The following is a 23,045-nucleotide window of genomic DNA, read 5'->3' on the forward strand; positions in this document are numbered from 1 at the left end:
CTTCAGTCTACCTGAGAAGCTCAGCGTGTGAAGAGGTTTGAGCTGGTTGCTGCAGCTCAGACCGCATGGCTCTTACAAGCCATAATTTAGGAACTTAGTTACCACTGTAACTAAGACATGTTTACTGCCTGTGTTTTTCTGACTGATGTATGGGGAAACACATTAACTCAATCTTTGAAGAGTTTGTAAACAAACCAATTTAAATTTGCCAAACGTGTGGTCTTTTTTTATGCTGAGGGAAGAGGGGAACTTTGAAAGGAACTTAGAAGGGCAAGTTTCAAAAATCTAACAGCCTGTATTTCCGCTCTTTACTTTGTTGCATATTTTGTGATTTTAAATCTCTGGCCGGGTTCTCTCACCAGCTAGCCCTTGTCCCAAACCTGGATCCTGGCATTTAGAGAATTCTCTCCTTATATACCTGTTTTTTCCCCTTGCCACTAATAATAATAATAATAATAATAATAATAATAATAATAATAATATATTATTTATTCCCCAGCCACTCTGGGTGGCTTCCCAAAAAATATTAAAATACTGTAATACATCAAACATTAAAAGCTTCCCTAAACAAGGCTGCCTTCAGATGTCTTCTAAAAGTCTGGTAGTTGTTGTTCTCTTTGACATCTGGTGGGAGGGCGTTCCACAGGGAGGGCGCCACCACCGAGAAGGCCCTCTGCCTGGTTCCCTGTAACTTGGCTTCTCGGAGTGAGGGAACCGCCAGAAGGCCCTCAGCGATGGACCTCAGTGTCTGGGCAGAACAATGCGGGTGGAGACGCTCCTTCAGGTATACAGGACCAAGGCCGTTTAGGGCTTTAAAGGTCAGCACCAACACTTTGAAATGTGCTCGGAAATGTACTGGGAGCCAATGCAGGTCTTTCAAGACCAGTGTTATATGGTCTTGGCGGCCGCTCCCAGTCACCAGTCTAGCTGCCGCGTTCTGGATTAGTTGTAGTTTCCGGGTCACCTTCAAAGGTAGCCCCATGTAGAGCGCATGGCAGTAGTCCAAGAGAGAGATAACCAGATCATGCACCACTCTGGAGAGACAGTCCGCAGGCAGATAGGGTCTCAGCCTACGTACCGGATGGAGCTGGTAAATAGCTGCCCTGGACACAGATTTGACCTGTGCCTCCATGGACAGCTGTGAGTCCAAAATGACTCCCAGGCTGCACACCTGGTCCTTCAGGGGCACAGTTACCCCATTCAGGACCAGGGAATCCTCCACACCTGCCCACCTCCTGTCCCCCCAAAACAGTACTTCTGTCTTATCAGGATTCAACCTCAATCTGTTAGCCGCCATCCATCCTCCAACCGCCTCCAGACACTAATAGGGTTGATGTTGATGCAAAGTTCTCCACCCATACCTTTTGTTTGTTTGCATTAGTGCATCTATCTTTTCAACAGGGGGAGGATGGCCCAGCTGGTCGGAAAGGAGAAAAGGGAGATCCCGGACTTTCTGTAAGTGGCTTATTCATAGATTTGTGACTATTTGGGGCCACGTGTCAAGGATTCTTCAGCTGTGATTTTCTGGGTCCCTTCCAACCCCACACTTCTCTGATTCTGTGACTGATTCCGTTTCGCAAGATCCTCCAAAACCCTCAGGAAATGAGCAAGAAGTTTGATAATAATAATAAATTAATAATAATAATAATAATAATAATAATAATAATTTAATATTTATACCCCGCCCATCTGACTGAGTTTCCCCAGCCAGTTTCCCCAGTTTCTTAGAATGTCTTATTTGAGCCGGGGGGGTGGTCACGTGACATCCCTAACGAGCACCAGAAAGGACAAATGGGGTAGAATCTAGGGGCGGGAAGAGAAATCCAGTTGCTTGCGCTGAAAGGTAAACTTACCTAATTCACACTTTCTGAAACACAGCACACACATCCTTCGAAATTTTGAAGTGCTGTTCTCCAGCCACATTATGAGCACAGATATGCATATCCCAGAGTAAGGTGTTCACATAAATTCATATGTTATTGGGAATAACATACAGAGACATACTATATTTAGGGGGAAATATTTTTTATTGAATGATTTTATGTTACAAAAAACAATACAACCATACTACCACTAAATATAATTAAGAAATAAAAATTACATACATCAATATTTAGTTTGTCATTTGTTATTTACCGGCTTATTTCCTCCCAAACATTCCATACAAAAACACACATATGTGCAGACACCCGCACACCCACACCCACACACAAAATTATAATAATGAAAGTAATATATATATATATAATAAAAGTGTAAACTAATATGGAGAATCCAACTTAAGACAGGAAAACCAAGGACCTGAGAGAAGCTTAAACTGCCATGTTTGCCCACCCCTGGCAGAATCTACTTTGAGTGCAATGCAAGAGCACACTGGGAAGTAGAGTTTGCAGGATCCTAACCTCCGCGTTTCTGCTTTGTTGCGGCCGCAGGTGGGAGACGTAAAGGACATTGTCAGGAGCGAGATGAGCGACAAAGATGGTGAGCAAAGCCAAAGCAGCCCCTCTCCCGCCCCCCCCCCCCCGCCCCCAGTATTGAGACTGGCAGCCCCTGAGACTCCTCTACTGTAAATTGGATCAATTTGAATGCTGGCACAGTCTTGCCTGTCAAAGCAAATTTCACCCCATTAGCTGCAAACCGGGCTGTTTTGCCAAGCCAGCTGGCTAGATGAATCCCAGCTCTTGCTGGGCACGAGGTCTTCGCGGCGACCGTGACCTTCATTGTGGGCGGTCGTGACTTACCTCCATAGCCGGAGTTTGCAAATTCCTGCTCCCTGCGGGGCTGGAGCAGCAAATCCCTCTATTTTCACGCTGGTCCCTCTGTTTATGGCTTTTGGCTCTCTTGTGAAGCGGTAGGGAACCTCAGACCTGAGGAATGAATGCGGCCCTCCAAACCTCTCTGCCTGGCCCTTGGAAGCCTCCTCAGGCCACAGTGGCTCTGCTTTATACGCATTGAGTGTTTTGTTTTGTTTTGTTTTGTTGCCTGGCTAGAAGTCCTTTAAATCTGACAATTCCTCTGTTATGAGGACTATGAATACAACCTCCTGGGCAGGACTGGAACTTAGAGGGGAGGGCTGTTATGTACTGAGTTGAATAGGATCCAAAATGCAGCAGTCTGATTGGTCCTAGAACAATAGGGTCCAGAATGCAGCAGTCCGATTGGTCCACAGGAGCCACCCAATCCAGCTCCAGGTGGAAGTGAATCTGCAACCTGATTGGCCTACAGGAGAATCCTGGAATTAGCCAATCACGTGGGGCCCATTGTGTAAATAATGTATATAAAGCAGACATTCTGGGGGAACTTCCATTCCTCCTCACCACTATGAGCTGAATAAAGAGCATGAAATCCACTCTCGACTCCGAATATATTTCACCCTCTTATTTATCTGGCTGGATGAATGAATGCTTTGAATTAAATCTTTATCGCTAAAAGCTATAAGCCATCATAATTGGTCACAATGCGTAAAATACAAATACAGTGGTACCTCCGGTTGCGGACAGGATCTGTTCTGGAGCTGTGGTCGGATCCTGACGTTTCCGCAACTGGAGGGACCACTTCTGCGCACACACACGTGGCAAAAACCCAGAAATATACCGTATTTTTCGTCTCATAGGACACTCCATCCCATAGGACGCAGCTAGTTTTTTGGGGGGAAAATAAAGGAATTTTTTTTTCCTTCCCCCCCCCCCAAAACCAGGTCAGGGAAACCGAACCAGGTCGAGGAACAGCGGGATGGCGGCGCTGCGCCTCCCTGCTGTCCCCCGAGCTTGTGGGGCTGGCCGATGTCTGCCCGGCGCGCGGGGGGCTCTGCTTCAGGGCGCCCCTCACGCCGGGGGGCATGCTGCTATCCGCAGTGTGGGGAGCCCTGCGGGGAACTCTTGCAGGGCTCCCCATGCTGCGGATGTCTGCCCGGCGCGAGGGGCGCTCTGCTTCAGGGCGCCCCTCGCGCCGGGCGGCAGGCTGCTACCCGCAGCCTAGACAGCCCTGCGGGACCTCCCGCAGGGCTGCCTAGGCTGCGGATGTGTTCCCGAAGCGCCGGGCGCTCTGCTTTCAGGGCGCCCGATGCTCCGGGAAGCAGGCTGCTATCCGCAGCCTAGACATCCCTGCGGGACCTCCCGCAGGGCTGCCTAGGCTGCGGATGTCTTCCTGAAGCCTGTGGAGAGAGAGGGGTCGGTGTGCACCGACCCCTCTCGCTCTCCAAGCTTCAGCGAAAGCCTGCATTCGCCCCATAGGACGCACCCAGATTTCCCCTTCATTTTTGGAGGGGAAAAGGTGCGTCCTATAGGGCGAAAAATACGGTTCTTCCGGGTTTGCCGCTTATGTATCCCGAAGTTTATGTAAGCGGAGGGATACGTAAGCGGAAGTTACGACCGTAATTGATTTAAAACTGAGCAGCAAAGCAAACATACAGAAATGCAAAAACCACACCTGCATAAGTTAATGACTCCACTTCTCACAGTTATGATATGCTTGTCTTCGTGCCTAGCTCTCAACTTACTTGCAGCCAAGGACGAATTAAGTACTTAACCCGAGCTACCACTGTACTTAATTCATTCCGGAGGTCCATTCTTAACCTGAAACTGTTCTTAACCTGAAGCACCACTTTAGCTAATGGCGCCTCTTCTTGCTGCCGTGCCACCGGAGCCCAATTTCTGGTCTTATCCTGAATCAAAGTTCTTAACCTGAAGCACTATTTCTGGGTTAGCGGAGTCTGTAACCTGAAGCGTATGGAACCTGAAGCGTATGTGACCTGAGGTACAACTGTAAATACATTATTGCCAGCCAGCAAAATAGAGATTTTGGATGGATGCTTGTGGGGTTTGTGAGAGCCTGCATAGAAGCTATCCTATTGTGCAATGTTAAAATTGGCTATTTGCTCTCCTTCCACTTTTGCCTCTAACCTCACCCACCGCTGGCTTTTCAATTTGATCCTTTTACATGGTTTGGATGTTTCTGTGGTATTTTATGCATTGTGACGCCATTATTTTTATTGATTATACTTCAGTAATTCTTTATTGTAACTGATATGTGCGAACTGTTTAATTATTATTATTTGCTGATACTTAATTTTACTGTCCACTACTTGGTCCCTGCCCCTGCCAACCTAGCAGCTCGAAAGCACGTCAAAGTGCAGGTAGATAACTAGGTACCGCTCCGGTGGGAAGGTAAACGGCGTTTCCGTGCGCTGCTCTGGTTCGCCAGAAGTGGCTTAGTCATGCTGGACACATGACCCGGAAGCTGTACGCCAGCTCCCTTGGCCAATAAAGTGAGATGAGCGCCACAACCCCAGAGTCGGCCATGACTGGACCCAATGGCCAGGGGTCCCTTTACCTTTTTATTATATTCTAATGGGTTGCCAAATATTGCTGCATTTGATATGTTGCCTATTTTAAAGTTATTGTGGCTTCTTTGGATCAGATTGTTATTAGGCATGTGACCTATACTGCCGACCTTGTTGTTTCTTAAGCTTCTAAACCGGTTTACATATAGTAATATATAGGAAGGCAGTATACAAATTATAAGTGAAATGATGTGTGGCCCCCAGCAAATTGCCCAGAGGGAAATACAAACCTCAGCCTGGGCAAAAAGGTCTTCCCTGGGCTTACTCTAGTGTCCTCAGAGCCAAACAAGGGAAGTCAGGGTGTTAAGAAACCTTTTCAAACTGCACTTTCCCAAAGTATTGTGTCAAACTCTCTTTTTCTCTTCCCTTTATCACAGCTTGTGCCGGTGAGTTGGGAACAGGGAACACGATGCTGTTCCAAGGGATAAGTATGGCATTTCTAAACTTTCAAATAGGTAGCTGCAAGAGGCAGAAATGTCTCATAATAATTTAATAATAATAATAATAATAATAATAATAATAATAATAATAATAATAATATTATTGTGGGGGTACTTGGAGCTCGCAAAGCTGACAGATGATAAACCTAAAAAGATGGTGAAAGAAGAATGGGAATGTTTAAATAATTATCTAGGGGATAATTATCCCCTTTTGTTTCCTTTTTTCCCCTTTCCCTTTTTTATTTCTTTCTTCCTTCTTCTTCCCTTTTTCTTTCTTCTTTTTTCTTTCTCATAATGGCTTATGTTCTATGCCATGCACTTTGATATTTTTTGTATTTTTTTAGCCTTTTCCATTATTAAGGATTTTTCTTTCGTAATTTTGGTTCTTTATATTTATCTGTATTTGTTTAAGGCAAAATAAAAATTTAAATAATAATAATCTGACTGGATTTCCGCAGCCACTCTAGGCGGCTTGCAGCGCATAAAAAACTGCAAAACATTAGACATTAAAAAAAATTCCCATACAGGGAAGCGATTGATGGTGACAACGGTGGTGATTACTGACTAGATTTCTTATCCGCCCTTCCCCGTAAAGTTCCCAGAGTGGATTGTAGCTATATAAAAACGCAACATTGAAATTAGTTAAAACAATTTGCAATGAGAAAAATAGTTTGGATCCTAAATATGCACACACACACACACACACACACCCCTGGTGTCAAGGTCAGAGTAAATAATAATAATAATAAATTTTTATTTATACCCCGCCCTTCCTGGTTCAAAAACTGGGCTCAGGGCGGCTAACAACAAATTTTTAAACATTTTAAAACACTTAATTATAAAAGCAGCATAAAATACAGTATAAAAATGTTAAGTTGTGGGTGAACATATCAGACGACACAGCGATTCTTCCAAAGCAGCTCTTTATTTGTAAGCTGGACAGAACTGAACTGAAGAGCTCAGTCAGCCTGCATATATATATATATATATATATATATATATATATATATATAATAAGATTTTTATTAAGATTTTTACATTACAAAAAATAAAAACAAACAGAAAAAGAAAAAAAAATCTTTCCATCACATTATTTTTCATTTACTTGTTTCTTGGACCTCCTCATACCTCTCTCTTTTGTATTCCAATTCAATTTATTAGCTCAGCAATTTGTTTCCCTCTTTATTCTACCCAAATCTTTATTCTTAAATTGTTGTGATCTTGAAATTTTACTTTTATAAACCCTGCTTCTATAGAGCTCCAGAACAATGTAACTGTTTCTAAAACTATCCAATCACTGAATGTCACTTTCGATCCTTCATTTGCATACAAACTATCCAATCACTGAACGTCACTTTTGATCCTTCATTTGTATAACTATCTACAGTATCCCCCTTCTGGCCCAGGGTGAGAACTTCAGTACATAACAAAAAACGTGAATAACAATAAAAATCAAAAATCAATTAGATAATCCCCAGGGCTAGCTGACTGTATTGGTCCTACTTGGGCCAGCAAGGAGGCCAGGGGAGAAGAGGTATGTCTTCTGCATACGACAAATCTATAACAATTAAGGTGCCAGACACACCTCTGTAGGAATTCCACATCTTAGGGGCTGTCACAGAGAAGGCCCTCTCCTGAGCTACCACCCTTGAGGGCTTCCTCTGCCGATCTTAGCACCCAATAGGGTCTGTAGGGATACAGATATTTGGGGTCTAAGTCTTGTCCTCTCTCCCTCCCTCTCATTTTCCTTTCAAACAGGCAAAAACTTCCACCTGGCGAATAGATTGGCAGACCCCGATGTCGATTACCTAGCAGATGCCCAAGAGACAGAGAAAAGGTCTCTGCTGCCTGAAGGTCTGGCAGAGCAAGGATTATTTGGTGAAGTACAGAACAGGACCAACGCAGGTGTGCTGCTGAGAGAATCTGTGCCACCTCTGGCAGGTAAATCTTTTTCTTCCCTAAGATGCTTGTTTGGCAACTTGGAAGACATTTTTCCTGGCACTCAGTGGCAGGCATGAAATGCACTCCCAAAAGCAGCCATGTGGGGTGGGCAGGGAAATCCTAATTTTGCCCGGGGAGCTAGAGAGTGATGGATCTTTAACTCCACTTAAAGCTGGCCACAGTGGAAGATGCTGGAATCATATTTCGCTGTAAATCCAATTGATGGCTCGATTGAGAGATGGATGGATGAAGGGATGGATAGATAAATAATGGGTAGCAAGGGCCTTTTGGATAATGGTAAGGAAGAAGATCACTGCAGATCAGATGGTAACAGCAGTCACGAAATTAAAAGATGCCTGCTTCTTGGAAGAAAAGCGATGACAAACCTAGACAGCATCTTAAAAAGCAGAGACATCACCTTGCCAACAAAGGTCCGTATAGTTCAAGCTATGGTTTTCCCAGTAGTGATGTATGGAAGTGAGAGCTGGACCATAAAGAAGGCTGATCACCGAAGAATTGATGCTTTTGAATTCTGGTGCTGGAGGAGACTCTTGAGAGTCCCATGGACTGCAAGAAGGTCAAACCTATCCATTCTGAAGGAAATCAGCCCTGAGTGCTCACTGGAAGGACAGATCCTGAAGCTGAGGATCCAAGACTTTGGCCACCTCATGAGAAGAGAAGACTCCCTGGAAAAGACCCTGACGTTGGAAAAGATGGAGGGCACAAGGAGAAGGGGACAACAGAGGACAAGATGGTTGGACAGTGTTATCAAAGAGACCAAACCAGAGTGCACAGAAACACCATTTACCTCCCTCCCGCAGTGGTACCTATTTATCCACTTGCACTGGTGTGCTTTCGAACTGCTAGGTTGGCAGGAGCTGAGACAGAGCAATGGGAGCTCATCCCGTCGTGGGGATTCGAACTGCTGACCTTCTGATCAGCAAGCCCAAGAGGCTCGGTGGTTTAGACCACAGCGCCACCCACATCCCTCTAAAGAGAAGGGCCTGTGGCTCAGTGGTTGGTCTTCTGCCTTGCTTGCAGCAGGTCCCAGGTAGGGCTAGGAAAAGACACCCTGCCTAACCCAGGAATTAAAGGCAGCAAAGGTAACTGGATAGATTTGTGTGAGGGACCGAGGGGGTCCACGCTGCCCAAAGATGGTAGTGTTGGAGAAGCAAATGTCACTGGCAGAGGTAACATTTGAAATTGGGACTCAGTAGAAGAAGGAGAGGGACGCGGGTGGCGCTATGGGTTAAACCACAGAGCCTAGGACTTGCCTATCAGAAGGTCGCGGTTCGAATCCCCACGACGGGGTGAGCTCCCATTGCTCGGTCCCTGCTCCTGCCAACCTAGCAGTTCGAAAGCACGTCAAAGTGCAAGTAGATAAATAGGTACCGCTCTGGCGGAAAGTTAAACGGCGTTTCCGTGCACTGCTCTGGTTTGCCAGAAGCGGCTTAGTCATGCTGGCCACATGACCCGGAAGCTGTACGCCGGCTCCCTCGGCCAATAAAGCGAGATGAGCGCCGCAACCCCAGAGTCGGTCACAACTGGACCTAATGGTCAGGGGTCGCTTTACCTTTACCTAGAAGAAGTGAGAGCCCTTTGATGTCCTATACTTCCTCATTGCATTGGCACAATAAGCTAGATGGGTTGCTAATTGTCCTTTTTATTGAGGTTCCTGCTCCTTTTCTTAAAAGCAGTACTTCAGGCACTGGAAACCTGGGGTGTTTTAATTCAGGTTTAGTAGCGGGAGAGAGAAAGCGAGAGCAGGAAACACAACAGGCGCTAAGGAAAACGAAATTAAGGTTAACACATGCCTAACAGCCTGCACCTAACAGCCCAAGTCCTCCATATCCCTGTTGTTGACCCTCCAAGGTTTTTGCGATTAGAAGCTGCCTTGACCCAAACCCACATACCACCTGGGTGTGCAGAATTCAAAGCATCGCTTCCTGTCCTATGGCAAAGGAATGCAGCCTCCTTTTGCAGAGTGGAAAGGGGGCAAGCTAAGCCTGTTGCCCTGATGGAAGTGGCAACAATTTAGCTCCCAATTTCAGGGGCTTTGGATGCCCAGGGATCCTGGCACACTATATTCAGACAGAGAGAAGAGATGATGTTGCAGAGCACAGGTGTGCCATGCAACAAAATTATACAGCATCATCTCCTGGTGTCGTCTTATCGTTTTGTTTATATGTTTCCCACATGTCATGGATGCAAAAATAGTGCATTAGTAGCGGGTTTATACTGGACCGTCCGCACACGTCATTGCAGATAGTTCTGCGATACATCCCCTATGTTACAGCATTAGGGACGCAGGTGGCGCTGTGGCACTGAGCATCTTGGGCTTGCTGATCGGAAGGTCGGCGGTTCGATTCCCCGCAACGGAGTGAGCTCCCGTTGCTCTGGACAGGTTCAAGGTGCTGGTTTTGACCTTTAAAGCTCTTCGTGACTTAGGGCCCTCGTATTTACGGGACTGCCTCTCCTGGTCTGCCCCGCAGAGGACCTTAAGGTCCATGAATAACCATAGTTTAGAGGTCCCGGGTCCTAAGGAAGTCAGATTATCCTCCACCAGGGCCAGGGCCTTCTCAGTGATGGCTCCAACCTGGTGGAATGCTCTGTCCTGAGACCAGGGCCCTGCAGGATTTAACTTCCTTCCACAGGGCCTGTAAGACACAGCTATTCCGCCTGGCTTTCAATTTGAACTTCGCCTGATCTTTTATTCCCCTTCCTTCCCCCTCCCCTTTTTATGAAGATTACCCGCTCTGGGATCCCACAGCTAATTCTCCCCTGGTCTCCTCGCTGGCCCAAATATGACTAATTTAGCCAGCTAGCCCTAATGTTTATTGGATGGATGTTCCCCCTAAATTGATTTTTGAATTCTGAATTTATTGTTATTCCCGTTTTATACTGTATTTTATGCTGTTTTTTGTTGTATCAATTAAGTGTTTTAAACTTGTTGTTAGCCGCCCTGAGCCCGGTTTTCTGAACTGGGAAGGGCAGGGTATAAATATTTTTTTTTTATTCTATCCCAGCTCCTGCCAACCTAGCAGTTCGAAAGCACACCAGTGCAAGTAGATAAATAGGTACCACTGTAGCGGGAAGGTAAATGCCGTTTCCATGCGCTCTGGCATTCGTCACTGTCCTCCGTGCGCCAGTAGTGGTTTAGTCATTCTGGCCACATGATCCGGAACACTGTGGACAAACGCTGGCTCCCTTGGCCTGAAAGCAAGATGAGCGCCACAACCCCATAGTCGCCTTTGACTGGACTTAACTGTCCAGGGGTCCTTTACCTTTACCTTTACCTTTATGTTACAGCATTGTTTTCATGTGGAAGGGCAATCTTGCACTGCAGCACAACCCAAAGCAGGACAAAAATAGGTAAACCAGAATATTTTCAGTAAAAAGATGTTACGTGCTTTCAGCTGGAAGTTGCAGGGCATGCATCAACTGGAAGGAAAACAATATATCTATCAGGATTAGGTGTGACCATCCCAATAACACCATGAGTGCACATATCATTAAAGGTAAAGGGACCCCTGACCATTAGGTCCAGTCATGGCCAACTCTGGGGTTGCGGCACTCATCTCGCTTTATTTATTTATTTTTTTTATAATATTTTTATTTTTTCCATATAGACACAACACAACAAACATAAACATACAAAAACAAAAACAAAACAAAAAACATGTATCATTTCATATCCTAATTTCATATACCTTTCTTCCCCGACTTCCTCATGCCTCCCCTTTCTGTATTCCAGATTCTTATCAATTGTTCAGCAAATCTTCCCTTATTTTAGTTTAAATTTAGACTATTCTTTCTTATTCTCCTTGTCTTAACCATTACTAATAGTAACCAACTACTTTCCAGTCCAACATCATTCTAACTTTCATTAACTTTATAATATTTCTTTAAATAGTCCTTGAATTTTTTCCATTCTTCTTGCGCTGCTTCTCTTCCCTGGTTTCGGATTCTGCTCGTCATTTCTGCCAAGCCCATGTAGTCTATCACCTTCATCTGCCATTCTTCCAGTGTGGGTAGCTCTTGCGTCTTCCAGTACTTCGCAATAAGTATTCTAGCTGCTGTTGTAGCATACATAAAGAAAGTTATATCCGTCTTTAACACCCCTTGGCCGACAATACCCAAGAGAAAGGCCTCTGGTTTCTTGGGGAAAGTATATTTAAATACCTTTTTAAGTTCATTATAGATCATTTCCCAGAATGCCTTAATCTTCGGGCAAGTCCACCAAAGATGAAAAAATGTACCTTCAGTTTCTTTACATTTCCAACATTTGTTGTCAGGCACATGGTAAATCTTTGCAAGCTTGACTGGGGTTATGTACCACCTATATATCATTTTCATAATGTTTTCTCTTAAGGCATTACATGCCGTAAATTTCATCCCGGTGGTCCACAACTTTTCCCAATCAGCAAACAAAATATTATGACCAATGTCCTGAGCCCATTTAATCATGACCGATTTAACCGTTTCGTCTTGTGTATTCCATTTCAGCAGTAAATTGTACATTTTGGACAAATTCTTAGTACTGGGTTCTAACAGTTCTGTCTCCAATTTTGATTTTTCCACCTGGAAGCCAATTTTACTGTCCAGTTTAAACGCTTCATTTATTTGATGATAGTGCAACCAGTCTCTCACCTTCCCTTTTAATTTCTCAAAACTCTGCAATCTCAATTTGTCCCCTTCCTTTTCCAAAATTTCCCAGTATCTTGGCCACTTGGACTCCATATTTAACTTTTTAACTGCCTTAGCTTCCATTGGCGACAGCCACCTTGGAGTTTTATTTTCCAACAAGTCTTTATATCTGACCCAGACATTTAATAGTGCTTTTCTGACAATATGATTTTTGAAACTTTTATGTGCTTTAACCTTGTCATACCACAAATATGCATGCCACCCAAAAATGTTATTAAAACCTTCCAAATCCAAAATGTCTGTGTTTTCAAGAAGTAGCCATTCTTTCAGCCAGCAGAAAGCTGCCGCTTCATAGTAAAGTTTAAAGTCTGGCAGGGCAAACCCCCCTCTTTCCTTTGAATCCGTTAATATCTTGAATTTAATTCTGGGCTTTTTGCCCTGCCAGACAAATTTAGATATGTCTTTTTGCCACCTCTTGAAACAATCCATTTTATCAATTATTTGCAATGCTTGGAACAAAAACAACATTCTTGGCAATACATTCATCTTTATAACTGCAATACGGCCTAACAAGGAAAGCTTTAAGTTGGACCAAATCTCCAAATCTTTTTTCACTTCTCTCCAAGTTTTTTCATAATTATCTTTAAACAAATTCACATTTTTAGCTGTCATATTTATACCCAAATATTTCACTTTTTTAACCACAGTTAACCCTGTCTCATTCTGAAACCTTTCCTTTTCTATCTGTGTCAAATTTTTCTCCAAAACCTTTGTCTTAAACTTATTCAATTTAAATCCTGCCATTTGACCAAACTCTTGAATTATTTCCAAAACTCTTTTCGTACTAGCTTCTGGCTCTTGTAATGTAAGTACTAAGTCATCTGCAAATGCTCTCAGTTTATATTGTTTAGCTCCGACCTGAATCCCTTTAACCAACTGGTCCCTCCTAATCATATTAAGCAAAACCTCCAGGACCGATATAAAAAGTAGTGGGGAGATAGGGCACCCCTGACGTGTCCCTTTTTCAATCTTGAACTCTTCTGTAACCACATTATTTACAATTAGTTTAGCTTTCTGTTCAGAGTATATTGCACCTATACCATTCTCAAACCCTTGGCCTACCCCCATCCCCCGGAGGTTCTTCAACATAAAACTCCAAGAAATATTGTCAAAGGCTTTCTCGGCATCCACAAATATCAAAACAGCTTTAGTGTTTATGTTCACTTCCAGCTTTTCCAAAATGTCAATTATATTCCTTACATTGTTCGACAAATGCCTTTTTGGGAGAAAGCCCGCTTGGTCCCCGTGAATCTCCTCCATCAAAACTCTTTTCAGTCTCTTTGCTAAAATATTAGCAAAGATTTTGTAATCCACATTCAATAACGAGATGGGTCGGTAGTTTTTAAGTTGGGTCTTTTCAGTCTCTGTCTTTGGTATAAGTGTAATGTAGGCCTCTCTCCACGTATCGGGTGCCCTTTTCCCCTCCATAATCTCGTTGCAGACTTCCTTCAGAGGTTGTATCAACCCTTCCTTCAAAACTTTGTAATTCATCTCGCTTTATTGGCCGAGGGAGCCGGCGTACAGTTTCCGGGTCATGTGGCCAGCATGACTAAGCCGCTTCTGGCGAACCAGAGCAGCGCATGGAAACGCCGTTTACCTTCCCGCCATAGTGGTACCTATTTATCTACCTGCACTTTGATGTGCTTTCAAACTGCTAGGTTGGCAGGAGCAGGGACCGAGCAACGGGAGCTCACCCCATCGCGGGGATTCGAACTGCCGACCTTCTGATCGGCAAGTCCTAGGCTCTGTGGTTTAACCCACAGCACACATATCATTAAGAATGCAAAATAAAGAGGGCGTCTAGGTGCTCATGCGATGGAACACTTTCCCATCAAAGAATTCCCCTGCATATAGAGAACTAGCTTGTCAGGGGCAAGGGTTCTAGCTGCCTGACCTGCTAGATTTATACATACAGGGCATTTTTACCATGTAAGAGCTTGCAGTCCAGACCGGAGATAGTTTCGCCACCTCCATGAGAATTAAGCCCATTGTTTATTGCTAACTCTCAAGGCATCCACTGAGCTGGACTTTCGATTCCGAAAAAGTACATAAAACGAAAATCCACCGTCCGTTGAAATTTGCACTTGTCTGAATTTTGCTAGGCCGTTACTCCCGTCGAGTGATATTTATGAAAACGTGCAGATGTGTGCGGTAGAAGGCATAGATCCACGAATGTGACTTGCATTCTGCTAGGGGAAATTGCTTTGCAAAAAAATGTGCGAACAAATTTTTGCAAGGACTGAAAAAAATAAAATAAAGTGATGTGGAAATATGGAGACTTGACTTAAAGATAGGAAAACAGAGAAACAGAAATTGACAAATTTCCCCATTCCTTTCTTCTCTCCATCCTAACAAGGACAGTTTTTGAGCCCAGGGGGCTTGAAGGGGGTGGAATGTTGTAGGCCTACATGCAATTGACCCTCAGCTCAGCATCCCATTAGTGGCCGGCAGCCGGGCTTATAAATAGCTCTTCCCTAGCGTTGAGTGCAGATAGCAAAACCGAATGCTAACAGGATTCTGCTGTCGGGACAGATCCATTCCCTCCTGTTTAGTTTTGGACCCTCTCAGACATACAGATTCCCCCCCCCAGCTCCCTGACATTCACCCCCTGGCCTCCCCCAACACGGCCACCGATTCCCCTCTGACTAACACCCAACCTTTTCGCCTAAGCCGTTAAAAGCCATTAAGTCTCCTTTTTATTGCTCCCGATGCTTCTGCCGCCCGGCGATTGTTTCCGTGACATTTTTATCAAGAGCTCCTCGTACGGCGGGGAGAGGGAGGGGGGTGCAGGCCATGCCGAGCCCGTAGCGATCAATATTTAAATCTCTCAGCAAATTTATTTGCATGCCCTCATTAACCGGCGGATTTCCATTTGCCTCTGCGGCTCCAGGGGATCAGGAGATAATGGATCCATCTCGGCGCTGGCGGTGGCGAGCACGGCAAGCCCATTATGGGGTGAAAAGCAGCGAATTAAATGGCATTTCGGAGAGTCACTTTTACTAGAGGAAGTGTCCCTGGTAATGGAGCACATGTGGGGCGGGGGGGGAGTAGCTTAACCAGCCCCCCCCCCGGGGGGGGAAGCCTGTCTCTTTTCTACAGCGAAGGAAATTGGCGAATATGAAGCTGAGCTTTCACCTATGGTTGACATCAACCCGGTGCAAAGTTCTAGCTATTTTTTATTTATCTATCTATCTATCTATCTATCTATCTATCTAGCTATCTATCTAATGCCCTGCCCATCTAGCTGGGTTTCCCCAGCCGCTCTGGGTGGCTCCCAACAAATATTTAAAAACACAATAAAACATCAAACATTAAAAACTTCGCTAAACAGGGCTGCCTTTAGATGTCTTCTAAAAGTCAGCTACAGTGGTACCTCGGGTAACAGACGCTTCAGGGAACAGACTCTGCTAACCCAGAAATAGCACCTCGGGTTAAGAACTTTGCTTCAGGATGAGAACGGAAATCGTGCTCCGGCGGCGCGGCGGCAGCGAGAGGCCTCATTTGCTAAAGTGGTACCTCCGGTTAAGAACAGTTTCAGGTTAAGAACGGACCTCCAGAACGAATTAAGTTCTTAACCCGAGGTACCACTGTAGTTGTTTATTTCCTTGACATCTGATGGGAGGGCGTTCCACAGGGCAGGCGCCACCACCGAGAAGGCCCTCTGCCTGGTTCCCTGTAACTTGGCTTCTCTCAGTGAGGGAACCGCCAGAAGGCCCTCAGAGCTGGACCTCCGTGTCTGGGCTGAACGATGGGGTGGAGACGCTCCTTCAGGTATACTGGACCAAGGCCGTTTAAGGCTTTAAAGGTCAGCGCCAATACTTTGAATTGAGCTCGGAAACGTACTGGGAGCCAATGTAGGTCTTTCAGGACTGGCGTTATGTGGTTTCGGCGGCCACCGGTCTAGCTGCCACATTCAGGATTACTATAAAGCGCTCTTGCAACAAACTGCCTGTTGACATGAAAGTGGGATTCCTCTTGACAAAGTAAGAACATCAGAAGATGAATAAGGCCGAAAGCGGTCCACATCCGTTCTAGCATCCTGTTCCCAAAGTGGCCAATGAGATGCCGCAATGGGAAGCCCGGAAGCAGAACCAAAACACAACAGCCCTGTCTAAACATAGCCATCACAGCAAGTTGTCACTGATAGCCTCCGTGAATTCATACAAGAAGAAGAGGAGGAGTTTGGATTTGATATCCCGCTTTATCACTACCCTAGGGAGTCTCAAAGCAGCTAACATTCTCCTTTCCCTTCCTCCCCCACAACAAACACTCTGTGAGGTGAGTGAGGCTGAGAGACTTCAGAGAAGTGTGACTGGCCCAAGGTCACCCAGCAGCTGCATGTGGAGGAGCAGGGAAGCAAACCCGGTTCACCAGATTACGAGTCCACCACTCTTAACCACTACACCACAACCCCCTTTACACGCTGTCCAAGTTGGTGGCTGTCGCTGTATCCCATGGATGTGAATTCCATGCACTCATCAAATTGTAGAGTTAGGAGGGACCCCAAGCGTCATCCAGTCCAACCCCCTACAATGCAGGAATCTCAACTGAAGCACGCCTGACAGATGACCACTCAACCTCTGCTTGGGAGTTAGAAGGATGCAGGCACTGCCAAAGGTTCCAGGGTCAACCTGACCTGGATCCAGATTGTGAACTATTTGAGGGGCTTCACACAGGAGAGGGACCGCTTCTCCTGGTATGCCCCATGGAGGACCTTAAGGTCCACAAATGACAACATTTTGGAGGTCCCAAGTCGCAAGGTGGTTAGAGTGGTCTCAACTAGGGCCAGGGCCTTTTCAGTACTGGCCCCGACTTGGTGGAACGCTCTGTCCCAAGAGACTAGGGCCCTGTGGGACTTGACATCTTTCCACGGGGCCTGCAAGACAGAGCTGTTCCACCAGGCCTTCAGTTTGGACTCAGTCTGACTCTTATGTTTCCCTCCCCTTATTGTTTTAATCTATGGGCTACTATTAAAATGAGGCTGCATTTTAAATTATATTTTAACCTGTATTCTAAAGTGGTTTGTGTGTTTTTTAATTGTGATTTTACTGGTGTTAGCCGCCCTGAGCCCAGCTCTGGCCGGGGAGGGAGGGGTATAAATAAAAATTTCTTATTATTTATTATTATTAATTATAGTTTAAAACCATAACTACATGTGAGGTGGGGGGGGAGGCACCTGCATGCAGCCTGCAGACTTCTCTTCCCTTCCTCGCCACCATACTTCTTAAAAACCTCCAAGGAGGGAGAGTCTACCAGCTCCTGAGGGCTAGTCCGTTCCACTGTTGAACGGCTTGCTATCAGAAATTTCTTCCTGAAGTTTAGTTTGAATCTCCTGTCTTGTAACTTGAAGCCATTGGTTTGAGTCCTACCCTCCAAAGCAGAAGAAATCTCTTCAAATATCTCAGGGGGCTGTCACATAGTACAGTAGCTGCACGCGCAAAATTCAGAAAAGTGCAAATTTCAAAGGATGGTTGTGTTTTTTCGGTTGTTGTGTTGTTTTGGACACTGCAAAATAGGGTGGTTTTTCTTCGCATTTGACCTGAATCAAAGTTCTTCTCCACGTCCTTAGCTGTAAAAGGTAAAAGACCCCTGGACGGTTAAGTCCAGTCAAAGGCGACTATGGGGTTGCAGCGCTCATCTCACTTTCAGGCCGAGGGAGCCGGCGTTTGTCCACAGACAGCTTTCCAGTCATGTAGCCAGCATGGCTAAGCCGCTTCTGGTGCAACAGAACACCGTGACAGAAGCCAGAGCGCAGGGAAACGGCGTTTACCTTCCCGCCTGAGTGGTACCTATTTATCTACTTGCACTTTGACGTGCTTTCGAACTGCTAGGTTGGCAGGAGCTGGGACCGAGCAACGGGAGTTCACCCTGTAACGGGGATTCGAACCGCTGACCTTCTGATCGGCAAGCCCAAGAGGCTCAGTGGTTTAGACCACAGCGCCACCCGCATCCCTCCTTAGCTGTGACATAACTGAAATGCATTTCAATTTCTCCACTCTCTTACCCCATCTCTCTGCCCCCCTTGCTTCCTCTGGTTTCTCATGCGCTGAATTTTAGATTGTTACCTCCTTGGGCCAGGGACCTATACAGTCATATCTCCTTTTACGTTTGCTTCATGTTACGTTTTTTCAGGTTGTGTCCCGCGGCAACTCGGAAGTACCAGAAAGGGTTACTTCTGGGTTTCGCCGCTCGCACAAGGGCAGATGCGCAAAATGACGTCATGCGCATGCGCAGAAGCAGCGAATCGCAACCCGCATGTGTGCAGACGCGCTGCTGCAGGTTGCGTTCCTTTCATGTTGCGCACGGGCCTCCGTAACGGATCCCGTTCGCAACCAGAGGTACCACTGTATTTATGCACCAGGCATATCAATGACACTGGTAGTACCTGGGGTTTTAAAATTGGATTTTCATTTAGCACATTGAATCTCTCTCTCTCTCTCTCTCTCCCTCTCCTCTCCACCCAAAGTTCCTTGAAATGATGATGACATCTCAACCACTCACAAGCTGTTTGTGGTTCCTTGCAGATCCCTGTGCCCTGCCAATGGATGAAGGCTCCTGTCTACAGTACACAGTCCTCTGGTATTACCACCAGGCAGCCAACAACTGCCGGCCTTTTATATTTGGAGGCTGCGGAGGGAACGCCAATCAGTTTCCATCCAAGCAGAAATGTGAGCTGTGGTGCAAGAAGACTACAGGTGAGGTAGTTTGTGTGCTGGCGAGGCTGTGTCATGGTCCGGTTTACGGACGATCGAAGTCCCGGCAGGGGACATCAGGACCGGGGGCAAGATGGCGGGGTGGGAGCAGGAACGGGGGGCCAGAAGCCAGGAGTCAGGAAGCCAAGAGTCCGAGGGTCAGGAAGCAAGGAGTCAAGAAGTCAGGTGTCTGAGAATCAAGAAGCAAGGAGTCACAAAGTCAGGTGTCTGAGGGTCAGGAAGCAAGGAGTCACGAAGTCAGGGGTCCGAGGATCAAGAAGCAGGGAGCCACAAAGTCAGGGGTCCGAGGATCAAGAAGCAGGGAGCCACAAAGTCAGGGGTCCGAGGATCAAGAAGCAAGGAGTCACGAAGGCAGGGGTCTGAGGATCAAGAAGCAAGGAGCCACAAAGTCAGGGGTCCGAGGATCAAGAAGCAAGGAGTCAAGAAGTCAGGTGTCTGAGAATCAAGAAGCAAGGAGTCACAAAGTCAGGGGTCTGAGGATCAAGAAGCAAGGAGCCACAAAGTCAGGGGTCCGAGGATCAAGAAGCAGGGAGCCACAAAGTCAGGGGTCCGAGGATCAAGAAGCAAGGAGTCACGAAGGCAGGGGTCTGAGGATCAAGAAGCAAGGAGTCACGAAGTCAGGGGTCTGAGGATCAAGAAGCAGGGAGCCACAAAGTCAGGGGTCTGAGGATCAAGAAGCAAGGAGTCACGAAGTCAGGGGTCTGAGGATCAAGAAGCAGGGAGCCACAAAGTCAGGGGTCTGAGGATCAAGAAGCAAGGAGTCACGAAGTCAGGGGTCTGAGGATCAAGAAGCAAGGAGTCACGAAGTCAGGGGTCTGAGGATCAAGAAGCAAGGAGTCATGAAGTCAGGGGTCTGAGGATCAAGAAGCAAGGAGTCACGAAGTCAGGGGTCTGAGGATCAAGAAGCAGGGAGCCACAAAGTCAGGGGTCTGAGGATCAAGAAGCAAGGAGTCACGAAGTCAGGGGTCTGAGGATCAAGAAGCAAGGAGTCACGAAGTCAGGGGTCCGAGGATCAAGAAGCAAGGAGTCACGAAGTCAGGGGTCCGAGGATCAAGAAGCAAGGAGTCATGAAGTCAGGGGTCCGAGGATCAAGAAGCAAGGAGTCACGAAGTCAGGGGTCCGAGGATCAAGAAGCAAGGAGTCACGAAGTCAGGGGTCTGAGGATCAAGAAGCAAGGAGTCACGAAGTCAAGGGTCTGAGGATCAAGAAGCAAGGAGTCACGAAGTCAGGGGTCCGAGGATCAAGAAGCAAGGAGTCACGAAGTCAGGGGTCCGAGGATCAAGAAGCAAAGAGTCAAGAAGCCGAGGTTCAAGGCTCAGGAAGCAAGAAGCCAAACACAGCAAGGCAGGAAGCGTGTTGCTGTGGAAAAGAGCTGAAGGCAAAATGCTGACCTTATATCCCTTCCTGGCTCTTGCCACCAGGTGCAGTGAGTTACCAAGCGGCCTCACCTGTGTGGCTGCGCCTTGCCTCTCCAGAACAAACTTAGGAAGGCCCCAGTCCTGCAAAGTCCTATTGGTCGCAGGGCCTGGCTCCTGCACGCACTCCTGACAGGCTGGGACCAAGGGGCATGTGGCTGTTGTGCTCTTCTCACACCGCCCTGCCTGGATCTGAGCCTTGCAAGGCCTTGCAACTGTGCGCCCATCGACACCCCCCTTCAAGTCACCCTCTCCAAGCAGCCTTGCAAAGCTGAGACTCAGGGAGGGTATCATGTGGAAGGTGCAACAGCCATGTTGCTCGGGGCTGGTGCTGCTTCAGCGGTGGCAGGGGCTGAGGCTGGGCGGGGGGGGCTCCATTTGTCTTCTGCCCCTAACCCAGCCCCCTGCATGGGGGCATGAGCACACACACACCCGACCCCGGCAGCATGGAACCCCCATCATGGAATCGTGGAATTATACAGTTGGAAGGGAACTTGTTGGCATAGGCTGGTATACAAATTTAAACGGCCTCGGACCAGTATACCTGAAGGAGCGTCTCCACCCCCATTGTTCTGCCCGGACGCTGAGGTCCAGCACTGAGGGCCTTCTGGCGGTTCCCTCCCTGCGAGAAGCCAAGTTACAGGGAACCAGGCAGAGGGCCTTCTTGGTAGTGGCACCCGCCCTGTGGAACGCCCTCCCACCAGATGTCAAGGAAATAAACAACTATCTAAGTTTGGGAACACATCTGAAGGCAGCCCTGTTTAGGGAAGTTTTTAATGTTTGACCTTTTACCATGTTTTTAATATTCTGTTGGGAGCTGCCCAGAGTGGCTGGGGAAACTCAGCCAGATGGGTGGAGTATAAATTATTATTATTATTATTATTATTATTATTATTATTATTATTATTAAATTTTTTCTCTTCAATGCAAAATTACAACAAAAATGACAAACATTGAATCCAAAATAAAACAGCACAAACAAGGGGGGGAACAAAAGAGAAAAAAGAACACACAAAAAACAAAAACACACAACTTAGAAAGAGTAAAAATTTCGAGGTCTTAGAACAAAGGAAGGAAGTCAGTACAGTGGTACCTTGGGTTGAGTACTTAATTTGTTCCAGAGGTCCATTCTTAACCTGAAACTGTTCTTAACCTGAAGCACCGCTTTAGCTAATGGGGCCTCCTGCTGCCGCCAGAACATGATTTCTGTTCTCATCCTGGGAGCAAAGTTCTTAACCTGAAGCACTATTTCTGGGTTAGCGGAGTCTGTAACCTGAAGCGTCTGTAACCTGAGGTACCACTGTATGTGTATATGTATGTAATGATTACATTAGAATGATGATATGGTTTTATTTGTAGATGTGTGTGGGGTTTTTAGTATATTATTATTATTATTATTATTATTATTATTATTATTATTACTCCCCAAACATAGAAAGCAGTGCTGAGATGGATGGAGCTGTGTTCTAACTCAGCCTAAGGCAGCTTCCTTTGTTCTTTTTGGGGGAGGGCTGTAGCTCCTTGTGTGCCCCACGTCCGATCCCCCGTATCTCCCGGTAGGACTGGGAGATAAGCCCTTCCTGAATTCCCTGAGATCTGCTGCCAGCCAGGGTAGACAATAACCCTGACCATGTTCTGACTCAGTGTGAAACAGCTGCCTGTGTCCCAGCCCCAAAGATGGTTCTCCAGAGCCCTGCCAGGCTGCCAATGCCTCCTGGAAAATATTTCAGATTAAGGGCTGGTGCAGGTACCATATTTTCTCCCGCCTCCACTTCCCCCGTTCCTTGCAAGCCGGCATGTGGCTGTGCGTAAAAACACCTATGCAGAAATTGGATTCAGCTGGCAACGAAACAGTCCGTTGCTGGCTGATCCTAAACCCCTTTAGCTACTGTTCTGATGAGCTAACCCTCCTCTTTCCAGCTGAGCTGCTGCACCAGCTACGCAGATGCCAGATTGACGCTCTCCACAGTCAGTTTCCTCCCTTCCCACCCACGCCCTCAACGCAAGCAAGAGGAGAATAATGTACAAGAGAAAGGGGAGCTGAGCAAAAGTTCTGAGCAGCTGGGAACTTTTGCAGCACGCAGTTGCAAGCTCCTCTCCGTCACCGAGAAACCTCATGGATCTCATTAAAGTGTGCATATAAATAGGTAAAGGTAAAGGGACCCCTGACCATTAGGTCCAGTCGTGACCGGCTCTGGGGTGCGGTGCTCATCTCGCTTTACTGGCCAAGGGAGCCGGTGTACAGCTTCCGGGTCATGTGGCCAGGATGACTGAGCCGCTTCTGGCGAACCAGAGCAGAGCACAGAAACACTGTTTACCTTCCCGCCGGAGCGGTACCTATTTATCTACTTGCACTTTGACGTGCTTTTGAACTGCTAGGTTGGCAGGAGCAGGGACCGAGCCACGGGAACTCACCCCGTCGTGGGGATTCGAACCACCAACCTTCTGATCGGTGGTTTAACCCACAGCGCCACCCGCGTCCCATGTG

At 46.6% G+C, this 23,045-nt stretch overlaps 1 protein-coding gene across 1 annotated transcript in view; it reads left to right on the forward strand.

The window, feature by feature from the left end:
- The window catches only part of LOC310744058 (uncharacterized protein), a gene marked incomplete at its 5' end in the record, with an annotated part of 173,477 nt that overhangs the window by 146,281 nt on the left and 4,151 nt on the right, over positions 1–23,045 (forward strand). The window contains 4 exons of the mRNA XM_083574801.1: positions 1,402–1,455; positions 2,433–2,481; positions 7,540–7,722; positions 18,954–19,124. Of these exons, the coding sequence (XP_083430927.1) occupies positions 1,402–1,455; positions 2,433–2,481; positions 7,540–7,722; positions 18,954–19,124 (457 nt within the window). The remainder of the gene's footprint in view (positions 1–1,401; positions 1,456–2,432; positions 2,482–7,539; positions 7,723–18,953; positions 19,125–23,045) is intronic.

The sequence above is a fragment of the Podarcis filfolensis genome (assembly GCF_964270895.1).
Source record: "Podarcis filfolensis genome assembly, chromosome: 10".
NCBI classification, from domain to species: Eukaryota; Metazoa; Chordata; class Lepidosauria; order Squamata; family Lacertidae; genus Podarcis; species Podarcis filfolensis.